Here is a 27,819-nt window from a genome sequence, read left to right as displayed (position 1 = left end):
GCATTAAAATGTGTACTGAAACACAGTATAGAGCTAAGTAAAATGTAAAGCCTACTAAACAATACTTCAGCCTATGTTGAAACTATAGTTAATTATAATGTATTTGTCATATGCTAATTCAACAGAATGAATCATAAAAATCAAAAACAGTCAAATGGAACAAGTATTCACTTTCCTCAGGCAGAGAACTTGAAATGTAGCTTAACAGATGTTATTTCTACTTATTTCAGATATAACGTTACTAAAATCATCCTCTTAACTCCCCCATTTTCCCAAAACATGCACTTCAAAATGTATACCTCTAGCACAATTTATTTTTAACTTACACCCTCGCATTTAAATATTTTACCTGTGATGTAATATGTAACTTGTCTGTTAATCTCCTCAGAATCAGCATCCATGGTACTTAAGATGGCAATGACACCGCCTGGGGGATCATCTTCACTCACAGTCCCCTTATAAATCTCTGCTGTGAACCGCGGGGGGCTGTCATTGACGTCAGTGACTGTAACATCCACAATGGCTGTGGAGGACAGCTGAACCTTCTCACCATGATCTGAGGCAACCACTTGAATCTGGTAATTGCCTCTCTTCTCATGGTCAAGTTCCTTCAGGGTCGTAATCCAGCCTGTGTCCACATTAATGGCAAAAGATTCGATGACTTCCACACTTTGTGACTGATCTAGACTGTACATGACTTGGCCGTTGGTTCCCGAATCAAGATCGGATGCCCGGATCTGGATGACTCTACTTCCCCCTGGCAGGTTTTCAACAATAAATGCCTCATACGGGTTTGACTCTAACACAGGGCTGTTATCATTGGCATCTTTCACTTGGATGCTGATATCCACAGAAGCCACCACTTCGTAGTCCTCATGAGTGCACTTGGCAAGTACAGAAAACTGGTACCACTTAGTTGTCTCATGATCAAGACTCTTCTCCAGTTTCAGTCTGCCACTCTGCCTGTCGATCACAAAGAACTCATCCCTGTTACTTTCGGGAGTATTCCCTTTGATTAGGCTGTAAAGAATGGTCCCACTATGTTCTGCTCGGATGAGATCGATCTCTGTCCCAATAGGCATGTCTTCTGAAACCGTGTAGGTATAAAATGGCTCTGAAAATTTTGGAAGTTGTATTTCTGGTGGAAGTATTTTCACATAGACGGGGACAACAGATTCTCTGGATGGAGACCCACTATCCACAGCTCTTACGAAGAAAGTGAAGAACTCATTTTCCAAGCCAATTAAGCTTTCTTTTGTAGTTATTACACCAGACAGTTTGTTAATTTCCAAATTCTCTTTGACACTTTCAGAATCTGCTTCGATGGCATAGGTGACATCAGCATTGGATCCCTCATCAGCATCACTTGCAAGAACTTTAATGACTGATGTCCCTTTGGGAGCACTGGAGCCAATGTCCACTTCATACCTGGTTGCTCGAAACTGAGGTGCATTGTCATTGTCATCTGTAAGGATGACGTTAATGGTGCAGAAGGCAACCTTTCCTCCAGAATCCTTAGCCATTAAACGAACCGAGATCACTTTCTCCGCTGGGGTTTCTCGATCGAGTTTCTCCAGAGTAAATATCTGTCCTCTCTCATTGGTGTAAAATCTGTCTTTGGCAAAGTCATTGACAATATGGTAAGTAATGTGACCGTAAATACCAGAATCCTCATCAGTTGCTTTGACCTCAATCACCAGGGTGTGTAAGGGAGCATTTTCAGCTAACTCCACTTCATATTCACTCTGAAGGAAAACAGGGCTGTGCAGATTGCCTCCAATTACAGTTACGTGAACCTGAGCTGAACCCCTAAAAACTCCATCGGAAACAGAAACGTTAAGACTGTAAAATGGCTTCAAGGTGTGCCGGCGCAGGTTTGAGAGTGTGATGATCCCTGTCTCACTGTCCATGACAAAATTCTTCTGGTCGTTGCCAGACAGAATGGAATAGTCCAACTTGTCTACGTCTGAACTGTCTGCGTCATAGGCTTTGACACAGGCCACGAAATGCCCGTGGCTGGCATGCTCGCTAATTCTGGCTTCATAAATCTGCTGGTCAAACAGCGGTGGATTATCGTTGAGGTCTGTGACCTCCACGGTGACGATCACATCACTGCTCAGGGGGGGCATGCCACTATCCACAGCCCTCACAAAAATCCTGTGCTGCTGGAACTGCTCATAATCCAAAGTCCTGACAAGTGAAATGAGGCCAGTGCTGCTGTCGATGTGGAAATGATCATGGCTTCTGCTGTGATTCCCAAACATGTGGTAGGAAATTCCTCTGTTGGGTTCGGAATCTGAATCGGTCGCTCTGACTTGAACGACAGACGTGCCGATGACGGATGCCTCCGACAGTGCTGTGGCGTAAGCCTGCTGACTAAAGACAGGAGCGTTATCATTGACGTCTTCCACGATGATGTCGACAAACACCTCGGCATGGGCGCCGGTCAGGGAGTCAGTCGCTCGGATGCTCAGCTTATACGCTGGGTGTGACTCAAAATCCAGAGGAGCTACAACATTTAGGACCCCGGTGTTGAAATTAATGGTAAACTGGCTGAAGGGATCTCCATCAGCGATGCTGTAGAACACTTTCAAGCCTTCAGGACTGTTGGCTTGTACGTGGACGACCGGACTGTGCAGCTGGATGTTCTCTGGCACCTCGGCGCTGTAGAAGGGTTTCTCAAACACAGGCATGGCTTTATTCATAACAGTGATGGGCACGATCACTTCAGCGGAAAAGGCTGGGCTCCCTCCATCTTTTGCGACCACTGTGATGAGGTATTCTTTATTTAAAGTGTCAGGTTCAAATTGCTTTTTCAGTGAAATTTCGCCTGAGGCTCCAATCTGAAAATGTTCATGGTGCTCCTTCAGGTAGTAATTCACCTCCCCATTTCTGCCGCTGTCTCGGTCCACGGCGGTAACGTAGCGAATCACGTGGCCCACCACGGTGTCCACTTTGACAACGGCATAGTAAGGGAGGTTCACAAACACTGGTGCATTGTCGTTCTGATCTTCTATGGTGACCTTGACGACGACGTGGGCCACTACCAAAGGCTTCTGTTCTTGGGTCACTTCTACCACCACATCAAATGCCTCCTGCTGCTCGCGATCGAATGGTATGCCTGTGGTTGACAGCACACCTGAAGTCCGGCTTATCTTGAATCTGCGGTCTGGGTTGAGGATCTGATAAAACAAGGGCTCATTGATTGGGTTCCCAATGGCAGTAATGACAGCTAACGTTCTGGCTTCAGTGGAATTCTCTTTCACTACTGCGGAGTAGAAATCCTGGGTAAACTTTAGTTGGCTTTCTTTGCTTTCTTTCACGTTAATTTTCACAGAGGTAAAGCTTACAAATCTGCCATCAGAAGCTCTCACGGTTAACTCGTACCGGCTCCTTAACTGAGTTGTGTTCTGTACAGTTATAGTCCCTGTCTGGTGGTCCATAGAAAACTTCTCCCCAATGTTGCCTTCAGTGATGGAGTACATCAACTGTGAGAACGCACTCGAATCGGCATCTGTGGCATTTACTGTGATGACTCTGACTCCTCTGTATGTTGGCAGCAAGACAGATGCTTCATATAGTGATTTGGAGAACACAGGAGGGCAATCATTAATGTCGATTACACGGATGGTCACGTTAGCCGCATACGCAGCAAATAAACGCGGTGTACCCATGTCGTGCACTTGTACGGTAAAGTGGAAAGTACTTGTTTCTTCATAGTCCAAACTCAGCATGGTATGAATAGCACCGGTGCTAGAATCAATAGCAAAGTATTTGTGTACAGACGGTTCAACAATGTGATAAACAAGCAAAGCATTGGATTCTTTATCAGCATCGGTTGCTCGAATCACTAACGGGATGTTCTTGTCAGTTAGCACCACACTGTTGATTGAAGCTGATTCACTAACGAGTCCCGTATACTCTGCCTGAATAAAGATGGGCAAGTTGTCATTTTCATCTTGCAGGTGCACCCGAACAGTTGTGTTAGTAGACAAACCAGCCATGTTAGTTCCTTGGATGATCAATGTGTAAATGGGCAAAGTTTCAAAATCCAGGGCTTTCTGAGTGATGATACTTCCAGAATGTGGATTAATATCAAAAGCATCGGCTACATTTCCATCTTTTATTTCATACACCACCGATGACTGACTGTGGGCTGTGACCATCCCAACGAAACTCCCAAGGCTGACAGTTTCACTGATTTCCACAGAATAGTCTTTTGATGTAAACTTAGGAGGGGCATTGTCCGCAATTGTGACAAAGATATGCACAGAAGTTATTTCACTCATAGGTGGATTGCCTTGATCTGTAGCTTTTACCATTAAGTCATATTCCACTTGGCTGTTTCGATCTAACTCTTTGGCAGTTTTTATAGAGCCCAAGATGGGATCAATTGTGAAAGAATTTCCAATATTTCCTGGGGGGGCGGGGTGAAAAAAAAACACGTTAGAGAAAAATATAAGGACCAATACAAGTCACAGTTGGAGATACAGAGATAAAGCTATCCTCAGAAGTGATATTCTAAAATGAAACAGAAATTCAGGGGTTATCAACATTTGAATGGAACTCATTCATTTTTAGCCACCTATAATACAGTAGATTTTTCCGAGTTTTGTCCATAAGCATGAAAAGCAAGAAACAGAAGAAAGATTACTCTATAACCTAAAGCCAGAACTCACTTGTTATTGGTTGAGCCAGATACTAGTTGTGGAACATATGGTTGTCCTTTTGTAAGGTAAGGTAAGAATTTTCCACCAGTCCCGAAAAAACCCTTTGGAACATACTTCTGGTTTCAGCTTTTATCGCCTTTAAGTTCTCAAGATTCTTATTCATTATGAAAGGGAAGACATCAATTCACTAAGAAACTTTAACAAGCTTCAAGAGAGTTGTCCCTTATTTTAAATATTCAGGGAATTGATGAATTACCTTGTGTATAATCTGCCCCACTAGGCAAGCTTCAAAGATTTCAGTCATACTCCCTTTTTAATCTTATTCAGGTGAATCTGCCCTCTGTGTCCCTGGTTCTCTCTACTGGGGGCGATCTCGCCTAGATGGACAGGCAGCCATGTCTAGACACATTTTCGGTTATCACTACCTAGAGTGTGCTGCTAACACCCGCTGAGTAGAGACCAGGGATGCTGTTAAACATCCTACAAGGCATGGACAGCTCCCATAAGAAAGGATTTTTTACTCCCAAGTATCAGTAGTGCTAAGAGAACGAACCCCCCCACCCCCGCCCCGGGCAAAACAGACTGTGTTCCTTGCTTCTCTTTGGACCTTTTCCAGCTATACTGTATACATATATTTAGCTTCAAATGCAATTCCATAACAGTTCCCGGTTTTGTATCATCACTGAAATCTTTCTGGAGACACCAGCAGTTTACTGAAGTTTAGTAGTTTACATCTCTGGATAGATTCAGGCAGTGCTGTGGGGTCCTCAGATTGATCCATCCACCCACACTTCATCCCTTTTCTGTTTCACACCAGAGTCCAGAATCCATTATCCTAGCCACAGAACTGCATTTATTTTACCCAGATGAACTATTACACTTCCCCACAACAAAGCTGACTTGCCCCTTAACTGCCTTTTTAAGTTCTGTTTTCCTCTAGGTTTGCAACTGTGTGGGGTACATTTCAGAGGCCAGAACGACTTACCGAGTGATGTGCAAACCAGGAGATTGACCGAGCACCCCTTTCCCCACATCACTGCTAGTCAACACTTCCTCTATAGCCTTCATTTCCTTCTTTTAACATGTTTTACAAAAATCTATGATACCATTTTTTCTGAGGCCAGATCCAGTCTGGTTTTCATTAAGCCTGCCTGGCTCCGCGTCTAGGCACCACAGTCTGCAACACAGCAGAGGCCCGGGCTGTCTCCAGGCCCCCAAGTTCCAAGCTGAACCCTCATGCACAAATGGGGTCACACTGCCTCTACCACGCCTCGCAGACCCCTAATTACTTCCTGTCTGCATTTATGAATCAACAATCCCAGATTCTCACATTGTGCTTTAGCCAGTCATCGAAACTCCAAGGACCTCTTTCCTCCTATGTGGGCATCACCCCGTCTTTCAAAACCATGACCGGTTGCCTGGGACTGGAAGGGTCACCATGAAAACCTGTGGATGACGGTTTTCACCCGCACCCCTCAGGCTATCCTATATCTGTACTAATAGCAGCCAACCTACCACAGTTTACATTTAATCATCTCATCCCTTTCTCTTATTTTATACAGTGAAACCTTAAAGCTTCAAACACGCAAGGCCCTCCAGAGCAGAAAGCAAGCCGGCGGCGTTAGAACTCGCCACCTTCCGCACAAAGTGCTCGCTGCCCTCCAGCCTTGCTGGCTCCTCACTCCTCAACCGGGAAAACACGTGCTCATTGCAGCATGACTGTATTTGGGGGTCCTTTCTGGAACTGTCTTCCCTACCTATTCTCATTGCCTCTTCATTCATTCATTTATTCAAGTTTTACCCAAATGTTCCTCTGCTTAGAGAATGCGATGGTGAAGCCTCCTGTTTCCTCCATAATCAGAACGGCTGTTTCTGCCCCCATACCCTCTTCTTTTCTTTATAGCACATATAGCAACCTTCTTATCCATTCTCCCTCTAGAACATAAGTCCCCATTTAAGCATGGCTTGTTTTACTCACTATTTATCATCTGTGCTTAGAAAAATGCCTGACACATAGGAGACACTCGGTAAGTGTTGAATTTGTTGTATGGAAAGATAATAAGGCACTATTTTTATCTGATTTTGTTTTTCTGCGTTTTACTTCTATCATCACCAGCAACCACTTGTTAGATTAAGCACTACAGTTGAAAGTATTAACAAAAGAAATGTCTACTAATCAGAAATTCCTGAGAAATTTTTACCAGCATGTAAAATTCAGGAACATTACTACCTGGAGTATTATCTTAACAAGAGGCTAAACAGGAACCCAGGCAGTCAATTAGCAGACAGCTCCTACATACATCTCCACTGTGGCAGAACTCCTCGGGTTTGCGGATGGGCAAGCAACATGTTCCTGTGGCAGAACACGATGGGCTGCTGAGTGGCTTACGCATACCCCTGTCTGACCTAGTAACAGCTACACACATCAGATACCGAGACATACATGCAGTATTTGTGAGGGAACTCACAGTGCAAGCAGCAGAGTCTGTACCAGCTTGGGGGCTTAGGCGTTCACTTTAGCTGGAGATACTGGTGATTTCTAAATAGCCTAGATTGTTCTGTTTGAAGATGGCGATTATCCAAACATGTGAATCTGTACTCATTAGCAAGGACTGTATTACACACATACACCCCAAAGGGCATGTCAGAGCTGTGCGCAGAAGTCCATTTCTCCCCGCTGGGCACACGCGGCGGATGTTCAGTAAAGTGCTCCCTGCCTGACCACTGGCGGCCTCGAGTGGGAAACCTCCAGTTTCTGTTGCAATTATATTTAACCTAAGTTTGGGGAAGGAAATCAATTCTAGTTATTAAGTTCAATTACTGTCTTTTATTTCCAGGCATTGTGACAGTTTTGAAGTTACAATAATCTACTTTAAAAAAAAAAACAAAACACCAAACAATCCAGAGTATGGCCCTGATTGTCTCTAAACTCACAAGTCAATTGTTACGGAAAATATCCTTTAATTAATTCTTTTCCCTAAAGACTCCTAATCAGACCAAATTCTTTGCTCAATAAATTGCTGCTAATTAAACATGCAGTGCTACAGCCTGAATCTATAACTAGTTTTTTGAACTTTACGAAATGTAATCTGACATAAATGAGAAGCAGGTGAATATAAGTAACGTAAATGAAAGGAGGTACGACCATTTTACATTTCCTAATATTCCAACAGATTCACATACACACGCTTCTGCATTTTAATGGTACCTAGCTGCTGCCTACAAATGCTTTTTGTATTACCAAATCTATAAAGATTATCTTCTTAGGAGTCCAAATTCTGTATTGAAATAGGTCCTTGGTATCATCTATTCTTTGAGGGGAGATAGAGTTCCATTCTTGGAATACCAAATTACTAATCCCGTCAGTCATTACAAGCATTTCAAGAATGCACATGCCTTCAGTCAGGCACCAACAATCATATTTTAACCACCAGTTGTTGAAAATTATGTGAAAGCTAAGGGGAAAGTTTAACATTTTCTCCTACACAAACCCAGGCAGTTTGTCTGCGAGAAAATTATTTTGCTGAACGGCTCAGGCATGCACAAATGGAATGCACTGTTTTTTTTAACAGCTAAATTTCTAAAGCAGTGGAAAAACCTGCATATTTGTTTAAGGCGCTAACTATACTACATTTGAATCCTGAACGCCAGGGGAGTACAGAAAATCTTATTTTGTAATTGACTAAATTTGGTTGTTTTCAGTGAAACAAATGAGGCTTCAAATGTATTAAGAAATAAAAATAGTTTAGTCACATAAAACATCGATTGTTTTTTTTTTTAATTACTCTCCATGCTCAGGTTTTGACTATATGACCTAGAATTGATGCCTCTACCAATTCTAATGGCTGGGAAAGGCACAATTTTTAAATATGCAGAGAAATGGACTTACGCAAATCAAGTTAAGTGCATGATATTCTAAAATCATTGTAAAGACAAAAGAATGAGAGAGACTATATTCTTTGTACTAACGATTACCTTGAGAAACATGGAAAAATGGAAGCAGGCTTCTTGATCCTTCATCACATACTCACAGCATGTGGCACAAATAGGGAAGGTCCCCAAACAAACTGAATTCTGACTGTACAAATCATATGCTCTAAAGCAGATCCCTATTTCAATCAGAAGCTTCCTTTTTGCATGAACATATACAACTGGGGACCAATGATGGCCTCTACCTACATCCCACTCCTAGCATGGCACTTGACACAGAAAACAGGCTTCATCAGTACATGGAATGAGTAGAGGAAAGACTATGAATAGCATCATAAAAGATAAGAGAGAACAAAACATTTTACTTTGATCCTCTTTGTATCTACCAGCAACTCTGGATCTCTTGCCCGATCATATGAAGAAGAAATGTTCAAGGCCTTCCTTGCCCAGGTCTCCAGAAGACTCGTTGGGCTTTTCAACATCTCAACCTTGGGGGCCTACATAACAACCCAATTCCATGAACGAAACTAAACTGTTAAAGATTCAGAGGGTGAAAGGGGCAGAAAAGCTAAACCTGGCAGGGGCAGTGGAGGCACGACACCCAGCACTCTGCCGTGGAAATTCCTACTATCCCCAAGAGAAAATGCTCTGACTAAAAGTGAAATCACTGAAGCCAGTGGTTTCTTAAGAGTGTTTCACAGTTAACAAGTATTATGAAGGAAAATGTTGTATGGTTAAAAAAAATTGTGGAAATATTGAATTGAATCAAATACAGTTTTCTTCACTCTGGAACTTCTCAGAGCCTTGAACTATGCTAATAATGTGAACCTTTTTATTTAACATAAGACTTTTTGCTTTCTCTTGAGTTAAAAGCTTAAAAAAAGGTATTCTTTCTCCTAACATGAAAAATGGTAGCTAAAGATTAATTTAAGCAACTTTTACAGCAATACACAAATGTTTCTACACATAGAACTAGTTTTAGAAAATAAATGTACTTTTTAATCTACTGAGTGCTCCAAAAATACCTGATTCGATCGAATACAACACTTCAGCATTCTTCCCTTTGTCCTTGTCCAGAGCTGTAACCTGCAACACAACTGAGCCGACAGCCGCTGATTCATAAACCCGCCCTTCATAGGAGGAACTCGTGAACCAGGGGGCGTGGTCGTTTGTGTCGCTGACGTTCACAACAATCCGTGCAAAGTTTCGCTTTACAGGGACATCTTGATCCCGCACCTGAAAGAATCAATAGGTTATCAGCGCTGTCGGAGGTTTCCCGGTCATTGATTAAAGATCACTCGGAAAGACGTGAAACCCTTCAGAAAACAAACGGTGGCCAACGGATGAGCAGAAAGCCATACCATGACTGTAAGAACGTGCTGGTGGATGGCTTCATGATCAAGTGTTTCAGAAGTTGAGAGAGAGCCCGTTGCAGGGTCAAGACGAAATTTCTTGAGACTCAGTGGATCAATGCTGCTCTGCAGAGTATAGATCAGCTTGTTTTTCTCATCCTTATCCATCGCACTGATTTGCAAAATTTCTGTTTCTGGCACTGTGTCTTCAGGAATAACAACTTCATACTTTGATGTAGAAAACTGAGGACGGTGGTCATTTGTATCTATTACTTTGATGAATACCTATTAAGGACATAAAGACTCACATTACAGTAATATCCTTAACTGTGATATTTTATTATTTACAGAATCAAGGGGAAACATGAGATGCACATTGAAAAAAAACCATTTTTTTAGCAAAATGAAACAATGAGAAATAAAAGAGACAAAAATCTAGAATAAAAAAAATCTTTAAAATTTTCCATTGATATATTACCCAGATCAGTAAGATAATGAAGACCTTTCTAATTTCTTGAAACTAACTTTGAAGGGCAAATGTAACATCTTTCACACACTTCTTTCTGACTGCACACTTCATTTCTCTCAGGTCTCCACAGGAGAGAGATTTCTAGAGCACTCATGTCAGGATAACAGAGAATTTACTTCAGCAGGATTTACAGAAGATCATTTCCTCTATCAGATCTGAATCTGCAACTACCAAGCAAACGAGGTGACTATGGTACTAGATAAATACCGTATTTAAATTTCTTGTTCTAATTGTTGAGACTCCAAATTCCTACCAATAAATTAGAAATGTGCTTTAAAAATCTTTACATTTTTACAATCACAAAGCCTACATATAAATAGTAAACCCATTTATTTCCTAAAAGCACTTTAAATACACTAAAGATAAACTCTCTTAAATACCTCAACATAGAATAACAACCTTAAAGGGGGAAAAAGCCAATATTGAAAAAACTTAGATGAATTTAAAAAAATATATATATATATTTTTTTACTTTAATGCTAAGAGGATTAATTTCCAGACTGAAAAGACGTGTGTGGCGATAAGGCATAGTGGAAATCACTACTGACTACAAAGATGGTTTATGGTTACGAACAAGAAATCTGAGCTTCGTTGGCATGTGTGGAATAAAGAGGTTCACTAGTCCTAATGGCCCAGGAAGCTGCAGTGTCAGGAATGCACAGGTGAAGCTATTATCCACCCCGGTGCAGGCATACGAGCTGCAGGTCTTTCCATGACGATTATACCAGTGTTCTCAGAAAACACTACAACATCAGTGATGGATTTGTAACATTAAACTTTATATACATATTAAATGCATTTGCTAAACCAAAGAAAGGTTTTATGTGGAAGTTACATAAACATTTAAAACCACCGACCGTTTTTAAAGGTCGACGATGATCCACAAGCAATGGTTTTATAATTTCTCTAAGTTCAATCATTATATATTCATTTCCACTGTACATTTACATAGTACTTTTCTAATGGAGTGTTGGGTAGAGGTAGTTGATTCCTGCTCTCAAGTCAATTAGTCACAACTCAGTAGGAACAAGGAAGGTAAAAACCACCAATTCTGATACAGCGATTCAAAGGAAGCACACTCACAGAGCCCTTATCCGCGCAGCACGCTCCCCCACGTTACTGGGGAGCAAGTACAATGAACGTACAGCAGTCCCTGCCCTCGGGAAACTCTCAGGCTCGGCCGGTGAGGTCTTACACACACCGAGCACGATGAGGCTGCACATATTACCAAGTGAGTTATCAAGGAAGCCTTTAGGAGTGCCGAGATGGCAAGGGACGTTCTGAAAACTTTTAAGGAGAAGGTAAGGCTTTGCTTGCGTAGGTCTTAGGTTGGTAATCAATATTTACTAGGATGGGGGTAGTGGGGGAGACCTTGGTCAGAGACAGGAAGGCAAGAAGTGGCATCAAACACCCTATCTCCTCGAGACTAGAGAGAAGGACTTGGAACTAAGGGATAGTAAGAGCGGGGAGAAGGTAGCGTCCAGTGCGCAGAGCCTGGACTCGCAGGCAGAGGCTGGAGAGCTACAGCTCGCGTACGCCCTAACTAGCTGATCAGAGGAAATTCACCTGTACCGCCTCTTCCCAACCGGGCAGACCCCTGTGGTAGTAGGCACAGCCAGGTGAACCACAGGGACAGAGAATGGAGACAGGGAGGGAACTGAGCTGTCCAGCAGCAAGTGCACACCAGTGCGGCTGCGACCTCACTTACCCCTCAGAGGGACTTGTGAGGACAAAATCACTATGCCCCTTTCCCGGTGACAAATGGAAGCCAAGAGGGTTACAGCCACTTGCCCAGGGACAGGGTAAGAGGCAGAGCCAACATTCAAACAAAAAGACCTGAGCATAATGCTGATGCTCGAGAGAAACCAGAAGGAAACATGAAAGCAAAGCTGTTTCAAAGAAGAAAAAAAAAAGCCGTAACTGGTAAGTTACGTAACTGGTAAGTGATCTTGAGATAGGGGTAGAGTGAAGCGACTTGAATTGATACTGGTCAGATCCCAAGCAGCAAACGGCAGGACAGGAACACAAGGAGCAGTGCTTTTTCAACAGAACACAGGGACTCCCCCTCCCACCTCCCCCTCTGCTGATGATGCACCGAGGCTCACGCGACAGCCTCCCCAAACCTCCGACCTGCATGCAGCGACGTCTGCCCTGGTGCTTCCCGAGTTTTACCTACAAGCCCAAATCTACCCTGTCCTCCCATTCCTTAGCAATCCAGTTCTTATCTCCGTGCTGCCCTTCACATGCGTTTGCTGCTCCGTTCTCATCCCTGTTTGTATCGCCCTGTCCTATGGCCCATGTGGAAACTGAAACCTAATTACTGACTGTCCCCTTTGTCTTATACCTTCACAGGGGAGTCTGGGCTCTGGGACCACATCTTTGAGACTCTGACTCCCCTTCCCTGCCAGCAAATCATGAGGATATTATCAAGACCCCCTGAAAATAACTCAAAAGAAGTTATAAGGTATAAAAGCAGCACTACAACTTAAGATATTTGTGTCCCTGGGAAGACTGCAATTTATTTCCTGGGTTTTACAGGAAATTTTAGTCAATCGACTTCACATTTCATATGAAGTTTTTAATGGTACTCGCTAAAGACTGCAATTATTTGGGAAGGGGCATACTGCTACTCATTCTTTTATGTCATATGCAATAAATGCTACAGGTAAATAGATCGTCTTCATTAATGAGAATGGTTGGCACGGACGGCCACTGCTACTGCTTCTTAAGATCCTTTTGCTGGATTTCCGCTTAGTAGATTATTTGAACTGGTCCACGTACAGTTATACTTTTTTTTTTTTTAAAGATTTTATTTATTTATTTGACAGAGATCACAAGTAGGCAGAGAGGCAGGCAGAGAGAGAGAGAGGAGGTAAGCAGGCTCCCCTGCGGAGCAGAGAGCCCGATGTGGGGCTCGATCCCAGGACCCTGGGATCATGACCTGAGCTGAAGGCAGAGGCTTTAACCCACTGAGCCACCCAGGCGCCCCTATACTCTTTAAACCTTTCAAAATTCATCCTGTTAAATTTATTACAACTCCATGTTTTTATTCTCATTTTCATGCTCTAAAGTCTAATTTCTATAATAAGAACGGTTACTGACAGAAATGAAATTTTAATACTGTACTAAAACTTTTACATGACAATCTCAAAATGACCCCAAAGCATGGTACATATGTCAATTTTAAATACACTAAAAATCACAACCACATGAAGAAGGTCTTTTTCATAACTGGCTCTGAATCATCTACTCATTTATTAATTAAAAATACATCACAGACTCTTAATCTTCAGCGCAACTAAATGATTTAACAGATGATCTCTCTCATTTGAGATTTAAATTAGTATCATCTAAAGATAAAAAAAACTGGAATTCGGAAGCATTTTCTCTCCTAATATTTAATTTCTTCCTTTGTCTTTTAGGACACAGCAGATATACATGTAAATCTTAGCTTCCACCATCCTAAGGCGAGCTCAATGAGGGTAGGACTGTTTCCCAGTATTCAGTTTCTTGAACAGTACCTGCCACAACAAATGTTCAACAAATTCTCACAGAGCCCACACTAAGAATCAAAGAGAATTTAAGGTATAGGATTTTAACATTTAAATTTGAAATCCCAGTAATCTGGCCATCTCTTAAATCACCACGTAGGAACAAATAAAGATGTTAAAGGGATTACAAGAACAATTCTATCAACCATTTTATACAACCCTCAGTTAAAATAGCCAAAAGGGGAAAGAATTTAAAAAGTGATTTAAAACATGATTAATCACTTTAATGAGCTTTAACGAAAAGGACTTGGACACATTCATCCTCAAGAGCAATACAATTTATACTAATGCTGTTCAAAGTTAGTATAAAATTGAAAGATCTTGATAATCAAAAGTGGGTGGTTGTTTCTAAGTCTTCTTTCAGAATTTCCAAAAACTGGTTAATTACACGCCAAACCTACATTTTCTTTCCCTAAATACAAATCCTTGGTGTGCATCTATGTAAGCCCTATCAACAATACAGCTGTGCCTGGGAGCCTTAGAGGGCAGAATCATGTTGCCTGCGCACCGTAAAATCAGAAGGTCGTTATCAGTCCACCTCTGACAAACGCATCATCAGTGATTCACTTACCTGTGTGAGGATAGCGGTGGTTCCATCTGTAGCTTCAACTGTGAGGTTATAGCTTGATTTCTGTTCCGCATCAAGAGGTTTGGCAACAATGATGGTCCCAGTGCCCTTGTCCACATCAAAGTGGCTGTTGTAGTTGCCACCTAGTTTAAGTTAGGACATACAGAAAAGTATGAAAACCTCTCACTTCTTTTGTGGCTTTCTAATTCTTCATGACAGAGGGAAAAAAAAACCTACTTCTGATATACTGCTCAAGGTGATCCCAAGGAGCTTTCATTTTGGAAGACAAGAAAAGAAGGGCCAATTAGAAAGACGGTGCCTACTAACGCAAACTTGAGCCCTGTCAAGGGAAGCTACTGAGAGGAAAGCAAGAAAGCAACTCTGAAGGCGGAAAAACACTGCTAATATTGCCAATGAGTTACTTTCCATTCGCTTTTTTGGGGGTTCTGGATAGGTCTTTAATTTATATATCCCAGTAGCTATATATCAAACATCCTTTACTAAACAGACTCAGCCATTCAAATGCTTAATTACTCAAAAAAGATTCGTGACACCTGTAGCATACTGCCCTAAAAAGTTAACTATTAAAAACAAATGTTAGCTCTGAGAAAAATCGTAGCAGTTAACATCAATTAGTTCTGCCTCTTATATACTTAAAAAGACATTTTCCCCATTGTTGCCAAACACAAAGCTTAATGAATCAAAAGTTTCTGTGCTGCTGACATCAAATGCATTCCCAGTTATGTTCTAGGTAGAACTCTTCCCACATCCACTGAACCGGAAATACTCTTATCAATGAAGTGATATGGAAATATGAAAATAAAGTCTTAATGCCATGATGAGGTTCTACTACTAAATCTTACCAAAAAGTAAAATGACACACACATTAAAACAAACCAAAAAACTTCAGTGAAATCTAAAACTAAGGATGATTTTGGGATGTCTTAGAAGTCAGCATGATGTGTGCAACTGGAATGGGTGACCATGGGCGTGCCATGAAAACAAGGGGCAATGGAAAACAGTCACTAGAAATAAAAAAGGCTTTAAAAACTGATGCTTTTCTTTTAGATCCCATAATCTAAGGCAAATTATGGGATCTCAGCAGATACCTTCTGCTGTACAGTTCGGGTCACAAGTCATCTGAAAGATGGAAAACACTTCTCTAGCGAGTGTGTCTCCTGGCACAGCCACAAAGAAGCAAGCAAGCATGGAAGGCAAGCACAGAACAAGGAAGAGCGTCAATCAGACCAGTTCCAACGGCGGTCAGCGTTATACACAGCCCAGCAGGGGCCTGGCTCATCTGGAAGTTTGACAGGAGTTAACAGGGAGCCAACAAATGACTCTGATTGTAGTTCACTGTGAAAATCATGTCTCTTCTTTAAAACTAAAAGTGAGGGTTTCGGAGGTGTGGATGACCTCAACGATTTCATACAATGCCCGGAGCTGGGGACGCAGCCAAACCGCGTGCTGGGGGAAATGAAGAGGTGAAGCCCACGCCGCCCACGTCGCAGCCGCCTCACATGCTGACTCGACATTTCGTGGGAGGGTGGCTATGGGCTGAAAGAGGGAAGCAGGGATCCACGGGACCAACTAGAGAGGAGTCACAACCCATACTTATGCTTTTAAAGATCCTGATGATTAACATAACATGAGGAAATACCATTGAAAAAACAAAGATGTCAAAGTTTAAGGTGAATTTCTTTTCTACGTACGAGAGAGTAAGGGAATATGTTCTATGTCTAAACTCAATTAAATGAAAAACAAAAAACTCATGTAGGCATATCATCTATATTACAGGGTCAATGAACCTCCTGAACCCTGCTTCCCACATTCCCCAAAATGTGGTAAATAAAACACAGAAGGCCACAGATGGCACTCTCATTTTTAAGTTATACAATTAAATTTGTAACATTATTCCCTATAAAATACTGACATGTGACAGTCACAGTTATTTTAAGCATTCAAACCATATTCGCTAAAAATAGCGATGTGCCATATGTTATGTAACAAGAAGGAAAATTAAAAAGTTGTGCTTTTGGACCACAACATTCAGGTTTCTAACTCCTTCATGCACTTCTGAAAACCTTATTTTAACATTAAGGGTATGGTACATGCACGGCAGCAATTTTAAATAAGTTCAGTACATGGCTAGGTGTTATAAAACCTTTTCCGATCAAAATACTGCAATTTAAGACTAATTTTCCACTTCTAAGTCTCACTTAATAATTTTAAATCCAGAGATACATACAAAAATCAGAAAACCAAAGATAGGTTCTCCTCAGGGTAACCTATGCAAGGACAATAAAACTCTGAGAAGACTCACCAATGATGTCAAACCAAAGAGGCGTGCCAGGAGGCTCCACAGAGATCACGCCAATCATGTGAGCCACTGGATCGCTTTCCATGACAGTGAAGGAAAAAAATGGTTCTTCAAATGAAATTGGCTCCACTGATGGCTTGGGTTTGGAGATCCATTCAATATGGAGTCGAGTGGTTGACGACTTTTGGGGGCGACCATTATCAACTGCCTTAATCTATAAAATATAAGCAGAGGGGACGAAGGGAGCAAATTAGAAGTTACATCCCACAACCGAAGCACAGACTGGTTTGGTCTCAAACTGAGCCAATTTAAAACACTTCGTTTCTGTATTTGCATATTCCCCGTGTATAAGCCTTGATTAAAAAGAGCGACCTCTTCATGCCACACTCAACACACATAGTAACTGGAGTGATGGCTGAGAAGGGAAACCTGAAGCAACATTTCCCGACAGGACACACACACTGAGGCCCCTTCTTGAAGAGAGAGAAAGTTTTCAAAGAAGTGACATTAAGACCAGATGAACGAAAGTACGTGAGAAATTCAAAGACGAGATCCTAACTCACTGAAAGAATATCATATTCTCCAGCTCCAGAAAACTTCTTGGATGAAACCACTCCGGTTTTGGGCTCAATAAAAAATTTGCCATGTTCGTTTCCATCTTCAATGCTGTAAGAGATTTCTGCATTGGGACCTTCATCTTTGTCTGTCGCTATAACACGATAGATGGGCTCCCGCTTGGCGTTTCTTTCCCGCTCTGGTCTTTCCCGCTCTGGAAGCCTGATTTTGTAGAACTTCTGCAGGAACTGAGGTTTGTTGTCATTTTCATCAAGGATTTTCACAATCACTCTTGCAATGGTGGATTTGGGGGGAGTACCGTTGTCAGTCACAGTAACCTGTTTTTGAAAGGTAACAGATCAACAGATGTTTTTAAAATATAAGTATATAAAAAGTGACTCTCTTCCTAATTAATGATAAGCCACATTTGCACAGACCTGCAGAGTTCACACACACTATGACGCACACCATGTTCTCTCCTTTGACAAGAGCCCTATGAGAAGGCAAGATGATGTGTCCTGTTCCAAACAGGGACAGGGGGAGCGACAAGGGCCCAGAAATAGGGTCTTCCCTCCCCACACCACCTCTCCCTGCACTACTGTACCTATAACATGAATGTTGCCAAAATGGTAAACTATCAAAAACAGCTTATTTTTTTTTTTAAACAACTTATTTTTAAGCCAAGAAGAGATACATGAAGATTTTGCTTTTAAATAGAGTCCGGTGACAAATAACATACACTCTATGCACTTAAAAATCAAATCTCCACATACTGCAATAAAAACCTTCATTTTTAGGCCTCAACTTTAAAACAAGCTAAACCTTCAATTTAAAATAAATGTGAAGGAGCACGCCTTTTAATACTAGCTGTCATCATTTTGTTCGGTTTGACTCTTTTCTTGTTCAGAAGTCCTCCACGTTTAGGACAGCAAATATAAAAATTTCCATTCAGACCCACTTATTAAGTAAGATTTTCAGTAAGAGAAATGTGAAGTAATGGTCATTCTCATTATTCATGTATTCAGCTGAGGAATAAAAAATCAGAGTCTTTTCCTCCCGAATCAAATGTCCACTTTTACTTTGGTGTGGACATTAAAAGCAATGACCTTAGGAATAGCTATTTTTCTCTCACCACATCCTCCAAAAATAATGGTTGAAATACTAAAAATATTAAAGTATACTGAAGTTTTCTGCGGAACTGTTTTGTTATGTTTTTTAAAAAGCTTGGTGAATATAAATCCTGTTGTTTATAGAAGCGTGAATATATCCTAATGGTACTTGCCAAGAATATTTAAGGAGTTGCTTAAAGTATATGATTTACGATCCCACACTCTAAAAATAAAACAAAATGTACACTTACTATTAATTTTAATCTCTCAAAACACTCCCTTTTGATCAGTTCTCATATGGTCTTAAGGGATAAGAAAAAAATCAAAGAGAAACAGAAGTGGGCACTCTGTTTGTGGTAATCATACCAAAATGTTAAGGCTGGGTTCAATAATCAAAAGCCAGTAACACAGTTTTTAACATGGGATTGGGAAAAAGAAACCTCTTCTAGATTTTTTTTATTATTTTATTTATTTATTTATTTGACAGAGAGAGATCACAAGTAGACGGAGAGGCAGGCAGAGAGAGAGAGAGAGGGAAGCAGGCTTCTTGCTGAGCAGAGAGCCTGATGCGGGACTCGATCCCAGGACCCTGAGATCATGACCTGAGCCGAAGGCAGCGGCTTAACCCACTGAGCCACCCAGGCACCCCCAAAAAAACCCTCTTCTTTAAGAGAGTCAAATCAATGCCAGTGTTGGCCCTCAAATCCACCACCAAAAAGGATTACAGAAAACATACAAGGTATGTAGGTCACATACCATTACAAAGGCTTATTTCCCATCATCATCTTCATATTATCTACAAAGTCCTAAGTATCTTATACTTGCTCCCATCCAGCCTTGGGCTTTACTATAAAAAGGTGGCTTTTGGAGGGAGGCACACGACGGACAGGTGTCCACTGCAGCTCTAACCAGGGTGTGGCCGTAGCAAGATGTGAGTGCCTGGGACCTGCCACCCTGGAAAGCAGGCCACCTGCTTCCTTTCTTAGGGAACCATAGTCTCCTTCTGTCAAACACTGTAGGGACCAAATCAAAATTCTGAACTCTGCTCTAACAGAAGGAAAACGAATTTAAGGGAACTCTACGACCTAAGACTAACACTCAGATGTAACACATGAAGAGATTTACGAACTATAGGGGCACCTGGGGGGCGCAGTCAGTTAAGCATCCGACTCCTGATTTCAGCTCCGGTCGCGATCTGGGGGTCCTGGGATTGAGTTCCATGTGGGGCTCTGGGCTCAGCAGGGAGTCTGCTTGAAGATTCTCCCTCCACCCCTCCCACTGCTCACATGCTCTCTCTGTCTCTCCCGCTCTTGCTCTCAAAATAAATTTTTAAAATCTTAAAAAAAAATAATAATAATTACTATCTGTAATGGTGGCTGCGAAACCACCTTTTCTAGACAGGATATTCACAAGCACACACACACACACACACTACAGAGCTATAAAAAGTATTTTCCTGACAAAGAAATTTGGCCAAGGATGAAATGAAATTAAGCAGGCAGCATTATGAATAGCGATAATATAAAATGGGAGAGCTAAGTATTAATAAAAACAATCAACCACTGTTCAGGACTTTCCCAAGCACCCGCACTGGAAAAATGGAGGACTCGTGTGGGTATCTCACAGGTCAACAAGCACTCGGTCTTCTCCAGCTCCAAAGACCAACATTGGCTTTAACGTGTGGTAGTGGTTACCATACGAAACCTCTACGTGTGGTAGAAACCTTTCTATAGCTTTCAGTTTCCCTCTCCAAGGGAAACTCTCCCAACTGCCTCTTCTCAGCCTCTTCCTGACCTGGAGGGCCTGGCACCCAGCAATCGCCTGTGGCCTAACCTCCACATGACCCTCTACCTTCCCCCTCCTATCCCTGCTCCTGCAAGGGGCCTACCATCCACCAGCACACCAGTGTAGGATAAGCCGCGTTTCTTTCAGGGACTAGACATTTTAAATTACCCATGAAAACAAGATGCCTGTCAGAAGAGATCATTTTAGAAAAGCACACATCAGTCTTTAATCTTTTATTTCAGAAATGTTTAAAAATCACAAACTTTCTCCAGTTCAGTTTAAAATGCAAAAAAATGCAATTATTTGAGAACAACACAAAAACCAGAAACTAACCACAGTTGAATGAGATCAATTAGTATCATAAAAATATCATGAAAACAAAATACTAAGGAAAAGGATGTAGAAGGCATAAAGAAAAAGTATGTCTTATGTAAATGAAAAGGCAATGTAAATACTATTGCTTCCAGTTTGTTTGCTCTGTATGTGCACACAAAAATTAGAAAAGAACTTACACAGTGATCTTGTTTTGGGGAGAGAGGGATTTAAGGGGACATGAACTACATTAAAAAATGTTTCCTTTCCCCTTTACTTTTCTTTTTAGTAATGACCAGAAGCTAATATAACAAAATCATAATACTTATGAATATTAATGTGAACAAGAATGCTTTCCCATATTTCCAAATCTCTTAAATAATTAAAGAAATGCTTACTTCTAATATATGTTCATCTTGTTGCTCTCGGTCTAGTTTCCTTGATGTCGTTGTGATAAGACCTATAAAATGAAAATAGTTAATTAATCCTTACAGATAAAACCAATTACAAAATACTGTCATTGAAACCACACTGAGTGTAAAAGTCTGAGCAAATCTTTGGATTCCAAAGGGAAAAAAAATGATTAATTCAGGTTCAATTATTTTATTTACAAATAACACAGTTTCTCATTTTAATGATTCTTCAACAGTGGATAAATGACAGAAGGATGAAGAAAATGGCAAAATTGAAATCAGTTACATTTCTTTTGTTTGTTCAGTGGTTTGAATAAACATTTTGTCAGTAGAGATTTTTAAAAACTAAGATGAAGTTATCCAGGATTTCAAACTCCTCTAACTGCTGCAGTGATGATTAAGAACAGAAAAATCTTCCATAACTGTATTAAATAGGAACACTGGAAAATCTAATGTTGACTACAATTTATTACCTTTAAATCATTTACCCTCAGAAGTGAAGAACGGTTATAAAAGTAATGTAATTTTCTAGGAAATACTGTTCAAGTATCAATTTCCAGTGAAAGGAAAAACATACGTGACCCTCAAAGAAACCCTATATTCTTTGTTTCTTTGATCGTTCTATCAAACTAGAAAATCTATAGTTTCAATCTCTCTCTAGAACTTTAATCAAAGTTGGCTGAACTGTCAACACACATTGGATCGTGGAAGACCATTAAAACTGATTAAATATATTCTGTACTTCAAAAAACACAAAATTCCCAACCGCTAAAATATCTGCTACAGCCTGTGTTGAATGACTCTGATGTCGAGCTGAAGCTCAGGTGGAACCGTACGTAGCAAGACAACTGCCAAGGACCCTTCTCCTGCCCAGCTTTTTGTGTCCCCCGGCCACCACAGGGAAATACTTCAAATAATTTATATTTAAGAACAGACTTTATTGCTATAATTGATTTTCCCCTATTAACCTAACTAATTTCACACAACTACCAATTAAAGGCTATTCAAAATGCTTCTCTAAAATTTTTAAGATTTGTAAATTTCATGTAATTTGAAGTGGTTTTTTTTTTTTCTCAAATAATTAGGAAGGATCTCAATCAACATTATCTTCCCCACAATTCAACGAAGCAATGCGCTCTTGTTAATAAGAACAAAAGACTATACTGTAGACTAGAATCAGGGGGTTTTTCCCAAACCATACTTCTAAATTAAAAGGGGTTCCAAGAAATGCTTTACAGTGCTTAATGGTGTGAAAACGCTGCTTAATGTGGCATGGGTTTGATTTTCATTAGTAAAAACCTTTTAAAATTAATCCCTCTTTTTTCCTATCAAAAGTCTACAGTTTCTGATTGTAATTTTACATAGTTCAAGAAGGACAGGAAATTGCCGTGATTAGTCCCATCTAATTGTCCTAGTGGGCCCTTCAGAAAGTTGTCATCAGTGGTGACATTGCAAGGACAACACCTTAGCATGGTCACAGCAGAAGAGTGAGTGCTCCGCTTCCGTAGAGCATAATCATTCCTCGCACGAATACCTGTTAGCAAATAAGCTTCCATAGCAAATGAATAGCTCCGTTAGCAAATAACATTCGCTACTGTCCAGTTTCCTTACAGCACACCAGACAGCTCACAAAGGATGTGCCTGCCTCCCAGCTACTAATTCAACAAAGACAAAAAGCAAACCTAGGTTTGTTACTTGCGCTCTCCACAGGTTTCAAATGAATTCTCCTTTGTTAAAGCAAATGGAACATTAATTTCATTCAAGTACAATGAATTCTAATGTTCCTTCTACACATTTTCTTAGCCTGGTCACTGCTAGCCAGTCCTTAGCCTCTTAGCTTGGACACCAATTCTGACGCCTGCCCTGACAGGTACAGCCTGGGGTCCTGCTGCGGAGCTCAGGGCTCTGAGGTTTGCTCCACCATAACACACCCCCCAGGACTACAGGCACTCATCTCACGGTCTTCAAGAGGATAGAAGACTCTGCCTTCCTTGTACATCTTGGTTATCCTGCTCTACTTCCACTGGCCTAAAAAAATATACATAAATGTGTGAACACAAGAATTCCTTAAACCCATAAAACAGCGGCATTAAAAACAGGTATCTGAGTGACACAGATGCCTAAACTACACGTGGAAATAATGACACACATTTATGGCTTATACGTGCGCCAGCAGAAGACCACATAACATGCATCTGGAGACAGGGTGTGTGCCAGGCAGGCCCTGTGACAGTGGCGGACACGCAGAGACACAGGTCCCAAGTGCAGGGGAGCGGCCGGAGGCGGATAGATTCAGGTTACACCACAAGAGGGTGGGAAGAGAAAAAGAGAACGGGGGCGGGGGGGGGGCAATCTTACAGGGGCCGGCCATGTTCAGAAGCCATGAAGAAGACGAGAAAGTGTTTGGCTCAAAGAAAACCATGTGTCCCAGACGCCCGAGGCAGAGGATTTGAGGAAGTCCCTTCTCCAGGTACACCCGAGAGGCTTAAGAGAGAAGCTGCAACAAGAGTCAGGGAGGCAGGAAGGAAGGAGACCAGGGAAGGGTTTCTTTTAGGAAGAGGAGACTGTCCTCACATGGAGCGATGTTCTGAGTGAGCACAAAACAGGAGGGAAGATGAAGATCTAGACCCGAGCTAACCAGTCCGGGAGCCACTGGCCTTGCGCGGCAACTGGAAGTTAAGTTCCATATAAAGTAGCTCATGAAAACGAGACATTTCAGACTGACAAGATGACCTTTCTTTCTAGATTCACAGCACTCCTGCCGAAAGAAATCCTACCAAAAGCGCCTCAGTGCTTTCTTTTCCTAATACCACCCACCCGGGGTGCGGTGGGGGGCTGTGCTTGGGGGAGAGGGATGGCGGCAAGAGGCGCTGCGCCCCCTAAGACAAGGGGAAAATTCACGCTTCTTGTGGAATTTGCACACAAGATGAACCCTGACCAGAAAACAGTTTCCTAATGAAGCAGGACAAGGTGAGGAAAACTGCAGATAGTCCCGGGAGGTACCCTTTATCTTAGAGCAGTGGACAAAACCCGGAGCTACCCAAATACACCGCGGACTGACCACACTGACTCGGTGGGGGAATTCCTTATGCATCTCATTACGCTCACTGCCCCCGGAATCCTGTACCTCTCAGTCCTGCCAATCCCTCTGCCTGGCCTACTTGACAAACGCCGGTGTCAAAAGATGGACCCAAAGTGTACTTTTCCTCCATACCGAGGACGTGTTATTAACCCTGTAGGTATTAAATAGCCTAATAAGTATATCCATTTCTTTCATTTTAAACAGTTGTGCTCATCTGTAATGTTTATTACAAAATCCCAGGAGGACATATATTTAACAGAAACAGCACGATTATAGAAACAGCAGGATACCTCAGAGCTAGAGAGAAACCTTCAAGATTATCGAGCTCAGCTGCCTGAGCCACAGAGAAGTGAAACTGTCTCAAGGCCACCAGCAAGTCATTATCAGAGTTGGGATTAGAGCTTAGTTTTCTTGAGGCCCAGATGAGAGTGTTTGGGATTTCTTTTCCTCCCCATCACCCTACGCTGCATAATTTCCTGCACTTTGGTATTTCAAGTCTCCCAAACCTCTTAACTGTGACTTACATACAGTTTAACACCACACCCACACCCCCCCCACACACACACCAGCAAGAGTTAATCATTATTCATTTAGTAGGTCAAAAAAGCAAGTGAGAAAGTAAAACAGAGTGGACAAAAGCAAGAAAAAGTGTATGTAGGGTGCTTGCCTTTTGTAATTCTATGCCTTATCTTTTCTGCACAGCACTATTAAATTAAAAATGGAAATGAAAAGAAGTTTCTCTCCTTGGCGTAGAAAAACATCTCACTATGCAGACCAATACTATTATAAATAAAGGTGAACTGAGATAACAACTACATTACATTCTCACCCAGTAGCAGCTACCAATTTACCCCACATATGTAGGTAAAACTAAGAAACCAACATTTCCTGTGTTTGAGGATCATTAAAAAAACTCTTCATAGGGGCACCTGGGTGCCTCAGTGGGTTAAAGCCTCTGCCTTCAGCTCAGGTCATGATCTCACGGTCCTGGAATTGAGCCCCACATTGGGCTCTGCTCAGTGGGGAGCTTGCTTCTTCCTCCTCTCTCTCTGCCTACTTGTGATTTCTGTCTGTCAAATAAATAAATAAAATCTTAAAAACACACACACACACACAAAAACTCTTCATAGCTTTCCAAGGCCGTATTAGAATTTAGAGGAGAATCCATTTAAGAAAAGAACGTTAGATTAACTGTTTCACTATAGAACTTTACTCTTTGACATTTCTTTACATCAATACCAAAAACCACCTCCAAACTTCCCAAAGAGATCAAATGGACTTCGCAAAGCAGGTAGCACAGAAAAGCGAGCATCAGAGGATCAGCAGGCGAGGATCTCGTGAGACAGTCCGCAACGGCGGAGCTGTGTTTCGGTATCCCGTCAAGTGTTCTGCGCACTGCACTAAGAACGCAGACATGATTGAGACAGAGTCTTGTTTCCAAGAAACAAGGGTGAAGGCAAAGGCCACATTCAGGAAACAACATGGAAGTTAGACTAGAGTGTAGGGTTCATACAGAACACAGGGTGAGAGCTCTGTATTCCAAGAAAGCTTGAACTTGGCAGGATGATGAGACACCTATCATCTAGCCATCTACTGTTCCAGCAGACGACCAGCGCATTGCCCAACATGCAAGTGACGCCATGCAGGACCCGCCAGCCTCAGAGCCAGGCAGCCAGGGGACCGCCACTGCATGAAAGATCCGTGAAGCCTGGAGAAACCAGAACCGGCCAGCAGAATCCTCCACTCAATGTGCTTGTTTTCAAGCCACTAAATTCTGGGAGAGTTTGCTACACAACAAGAGCCAAACCATGCATCCAATGACCTCATCTCTAATTGCTATCTGACTTACTACACGCCAAGGTATTGTGCTGGAGATTTAAGTCCATTACCTCATTTAATCCTGATGTATATAAATGGTGGTACCTGTATCATAAAAAGTAAATTCTAACATTTTTACAGGCTCAGAGAGATGAAACTGCTTACTCAAGGTCTTTCAACAAGGTGGGGAGTTGGGAGTTCAATACTCCCAGGGCATCAGAGTCTGAAGTCTACAGTAAGAATGAGAGAAATGTGGGGAGGGACTGAAAGATCTGGGTCTATTAAAAAAATGGTCTGAAACGTCAGGGCTGCGGATTTAACTAGACAACAGCCAGAGAAGGAGGGGAAAAAAATTTCTGAATAGGATTAAGGTCCAACCACAATGAGAGAGCAAATACTGGTGATCAGTAATAGGAGTTTTTAGAGAAACAAAATGGGGTGGTGGGAGGGAAGAGTCTTGGTTTCAGAGGCAAAAAAGTATGGCCTTGAGTTCACCTTGCTTGGCAGGAAACTTACTTTGAACCATTTTCCAATTACTCTACTTGAGAATAAGCAGAGGAAGGGGAAAGATCAAGGAAGGGGGAGAAAGTCTACTCACCTAATTCACATTTCCCATTACTCTGATTGTTTTCCTCTAACCCCTGTAACTATTTTGGCTTTTGCATCCTTTTGCTCATTTTATAATAGTGCAGGAACTACAGCAACATACATTGTAGAAAAACACGTGTCCAGCAGAACTTTCTGTGATAAATGCTTCAGTGTGTACTGTCCACTATGACAGCCCCCCAGCATATGTGGCCATTAAGCACTAGAAATGTGGCTGAATTTTTAAGTTAACTTAAATCATTTAAATAGTCACAAGTCATTTCTGCTCTTTTAGGGAAGATCCAATTTTCAAAGGATCCCTGTCAAAACCAAAAAATGACACCTACATACTAAAAATCTTTTTCTGTGGTTAGAATCTGAAGCAGTCTTTCAATGGCATATATATTTGCTATCAAAATCTACGTTCTGTAAATATCTGTCTGAAAGAGTGAAAATCAAACATGTCCAAGATTTGGACATGCTGCTGGCTCCACAATGCTCCCTTCCCTACATCGTCCCTTCCCCCCAGTCTCTTTTCTCACTGGGCTCAGGTGGGGACGAAGAAACCTGGTCCTTGCTGGTAGTTTACAGCCTCACTTAAACACCTAAAAATCAAGAGCCTCTGTGATTAAAGGCTTTGGGGAGGGGAAAAAAAAATCAATATTCTACCAACCTCTATTTTTGGTTTCTGATGATTTCTAAAAACTAAAAATTAACCAAGGACATGTGTGTTCATGAACAGTGATGACGTTGTCATAGGCTTATGAACTGAAAGTCACCCACTTATTCAGTCCATTTTAAGTTATTCAACCTATTTTTTCAGAACGTTGTCCTCCAACATGGCACTCTGAGACACACATGTAAAAGCCTAGGACAAGGCCCACGTGCCAAAGGTGTGCAATTCATTTAAGGAAATAGCTCTCAGACCTAAAAGGTATAGACAACTATTAAACTATGGTCTCGGGGCGCCTGGGTGGCTCAGTGGGTTAAAGCCTCTGTTTTCAGCTCAGGTCATGATCTCAGGGTCCTGGGATCGAGCCCTGCATTGGGCTCTCTGCTCAGCGGCAAGCCTGCTTCCTCCTCTCTCCCTCTCTGCCTGCCTCTCTGCCTACTTGTGAATAAATAAATAAATAAAATCTTAAAAAACAAAACAAAACACTATGGTCTCATAGCTCACTTTTTAGGCAATGCTAATGGTGTGCTTTTGAGGATTCCACTCTGGGCTAAGCATTTTATAGAG

General features: G+C 41.6%; 1 protein-coding gene across 3 annotated transcripts in view; it reads right to left on the bottom strand.

Moving 5' to 3' along the window:
* The window catches only part of FAT1 (FAT atypical cadherin 1), a 126,582-nt gene that overhangs the window by 27,083 nt on the left and 71,680 nt on the right, over positions 1–27,819 (bottom strand). For all 3 annotated transcript variants that reach the window (XM_047716675.1, XM_047716690.1, XM_047716684.1), the window contains exons 4-10: positions 21,080–21,141; positions 17,484–17,813; positions 16,924–17,134; positions 14,604–14,743; positions 9,962–10,237; positions 9,626–9,836; positions 350–4,417 (exon numbers count right to left, since the gene is read on the bottom strand). In XM_047716675.1, the coding sequence (XP_047572631.1) occupies positions 350–4,417; positions 9,626–9,836; positions 9,962–10,237; positions 14,604–14,743; positions 16,924–17,134; positions 17,484–17,813; positions 21,080–21,141 (5,298 nt within the window). The remainder of the gene's footprint in view (positions 1–349; positions 4,418–9,625; positions 9,837–9,961; positions 10,238–14,603; positions 14,744–16,923; positions 17,135–17,483; positions 17,814–21,079; positions 21,142–27,819) is intronic.

The sequence above is a fragment of the Lutra lutra genome, chromosome 2 (genome assembly GCF_902655055.1).
Source record: "Lutra lutra chromosome 2, mLutLut1.2, whole genome shotgun sequence".
NCBI lineage: Eukaryota > Metazoa > Chordata > Mammalia > Carnivora > Mustelidae > Lutra > Lutra lutra.
This window is presented reverse-complemented; position numbering and strand designations above follow the sequence as displayed.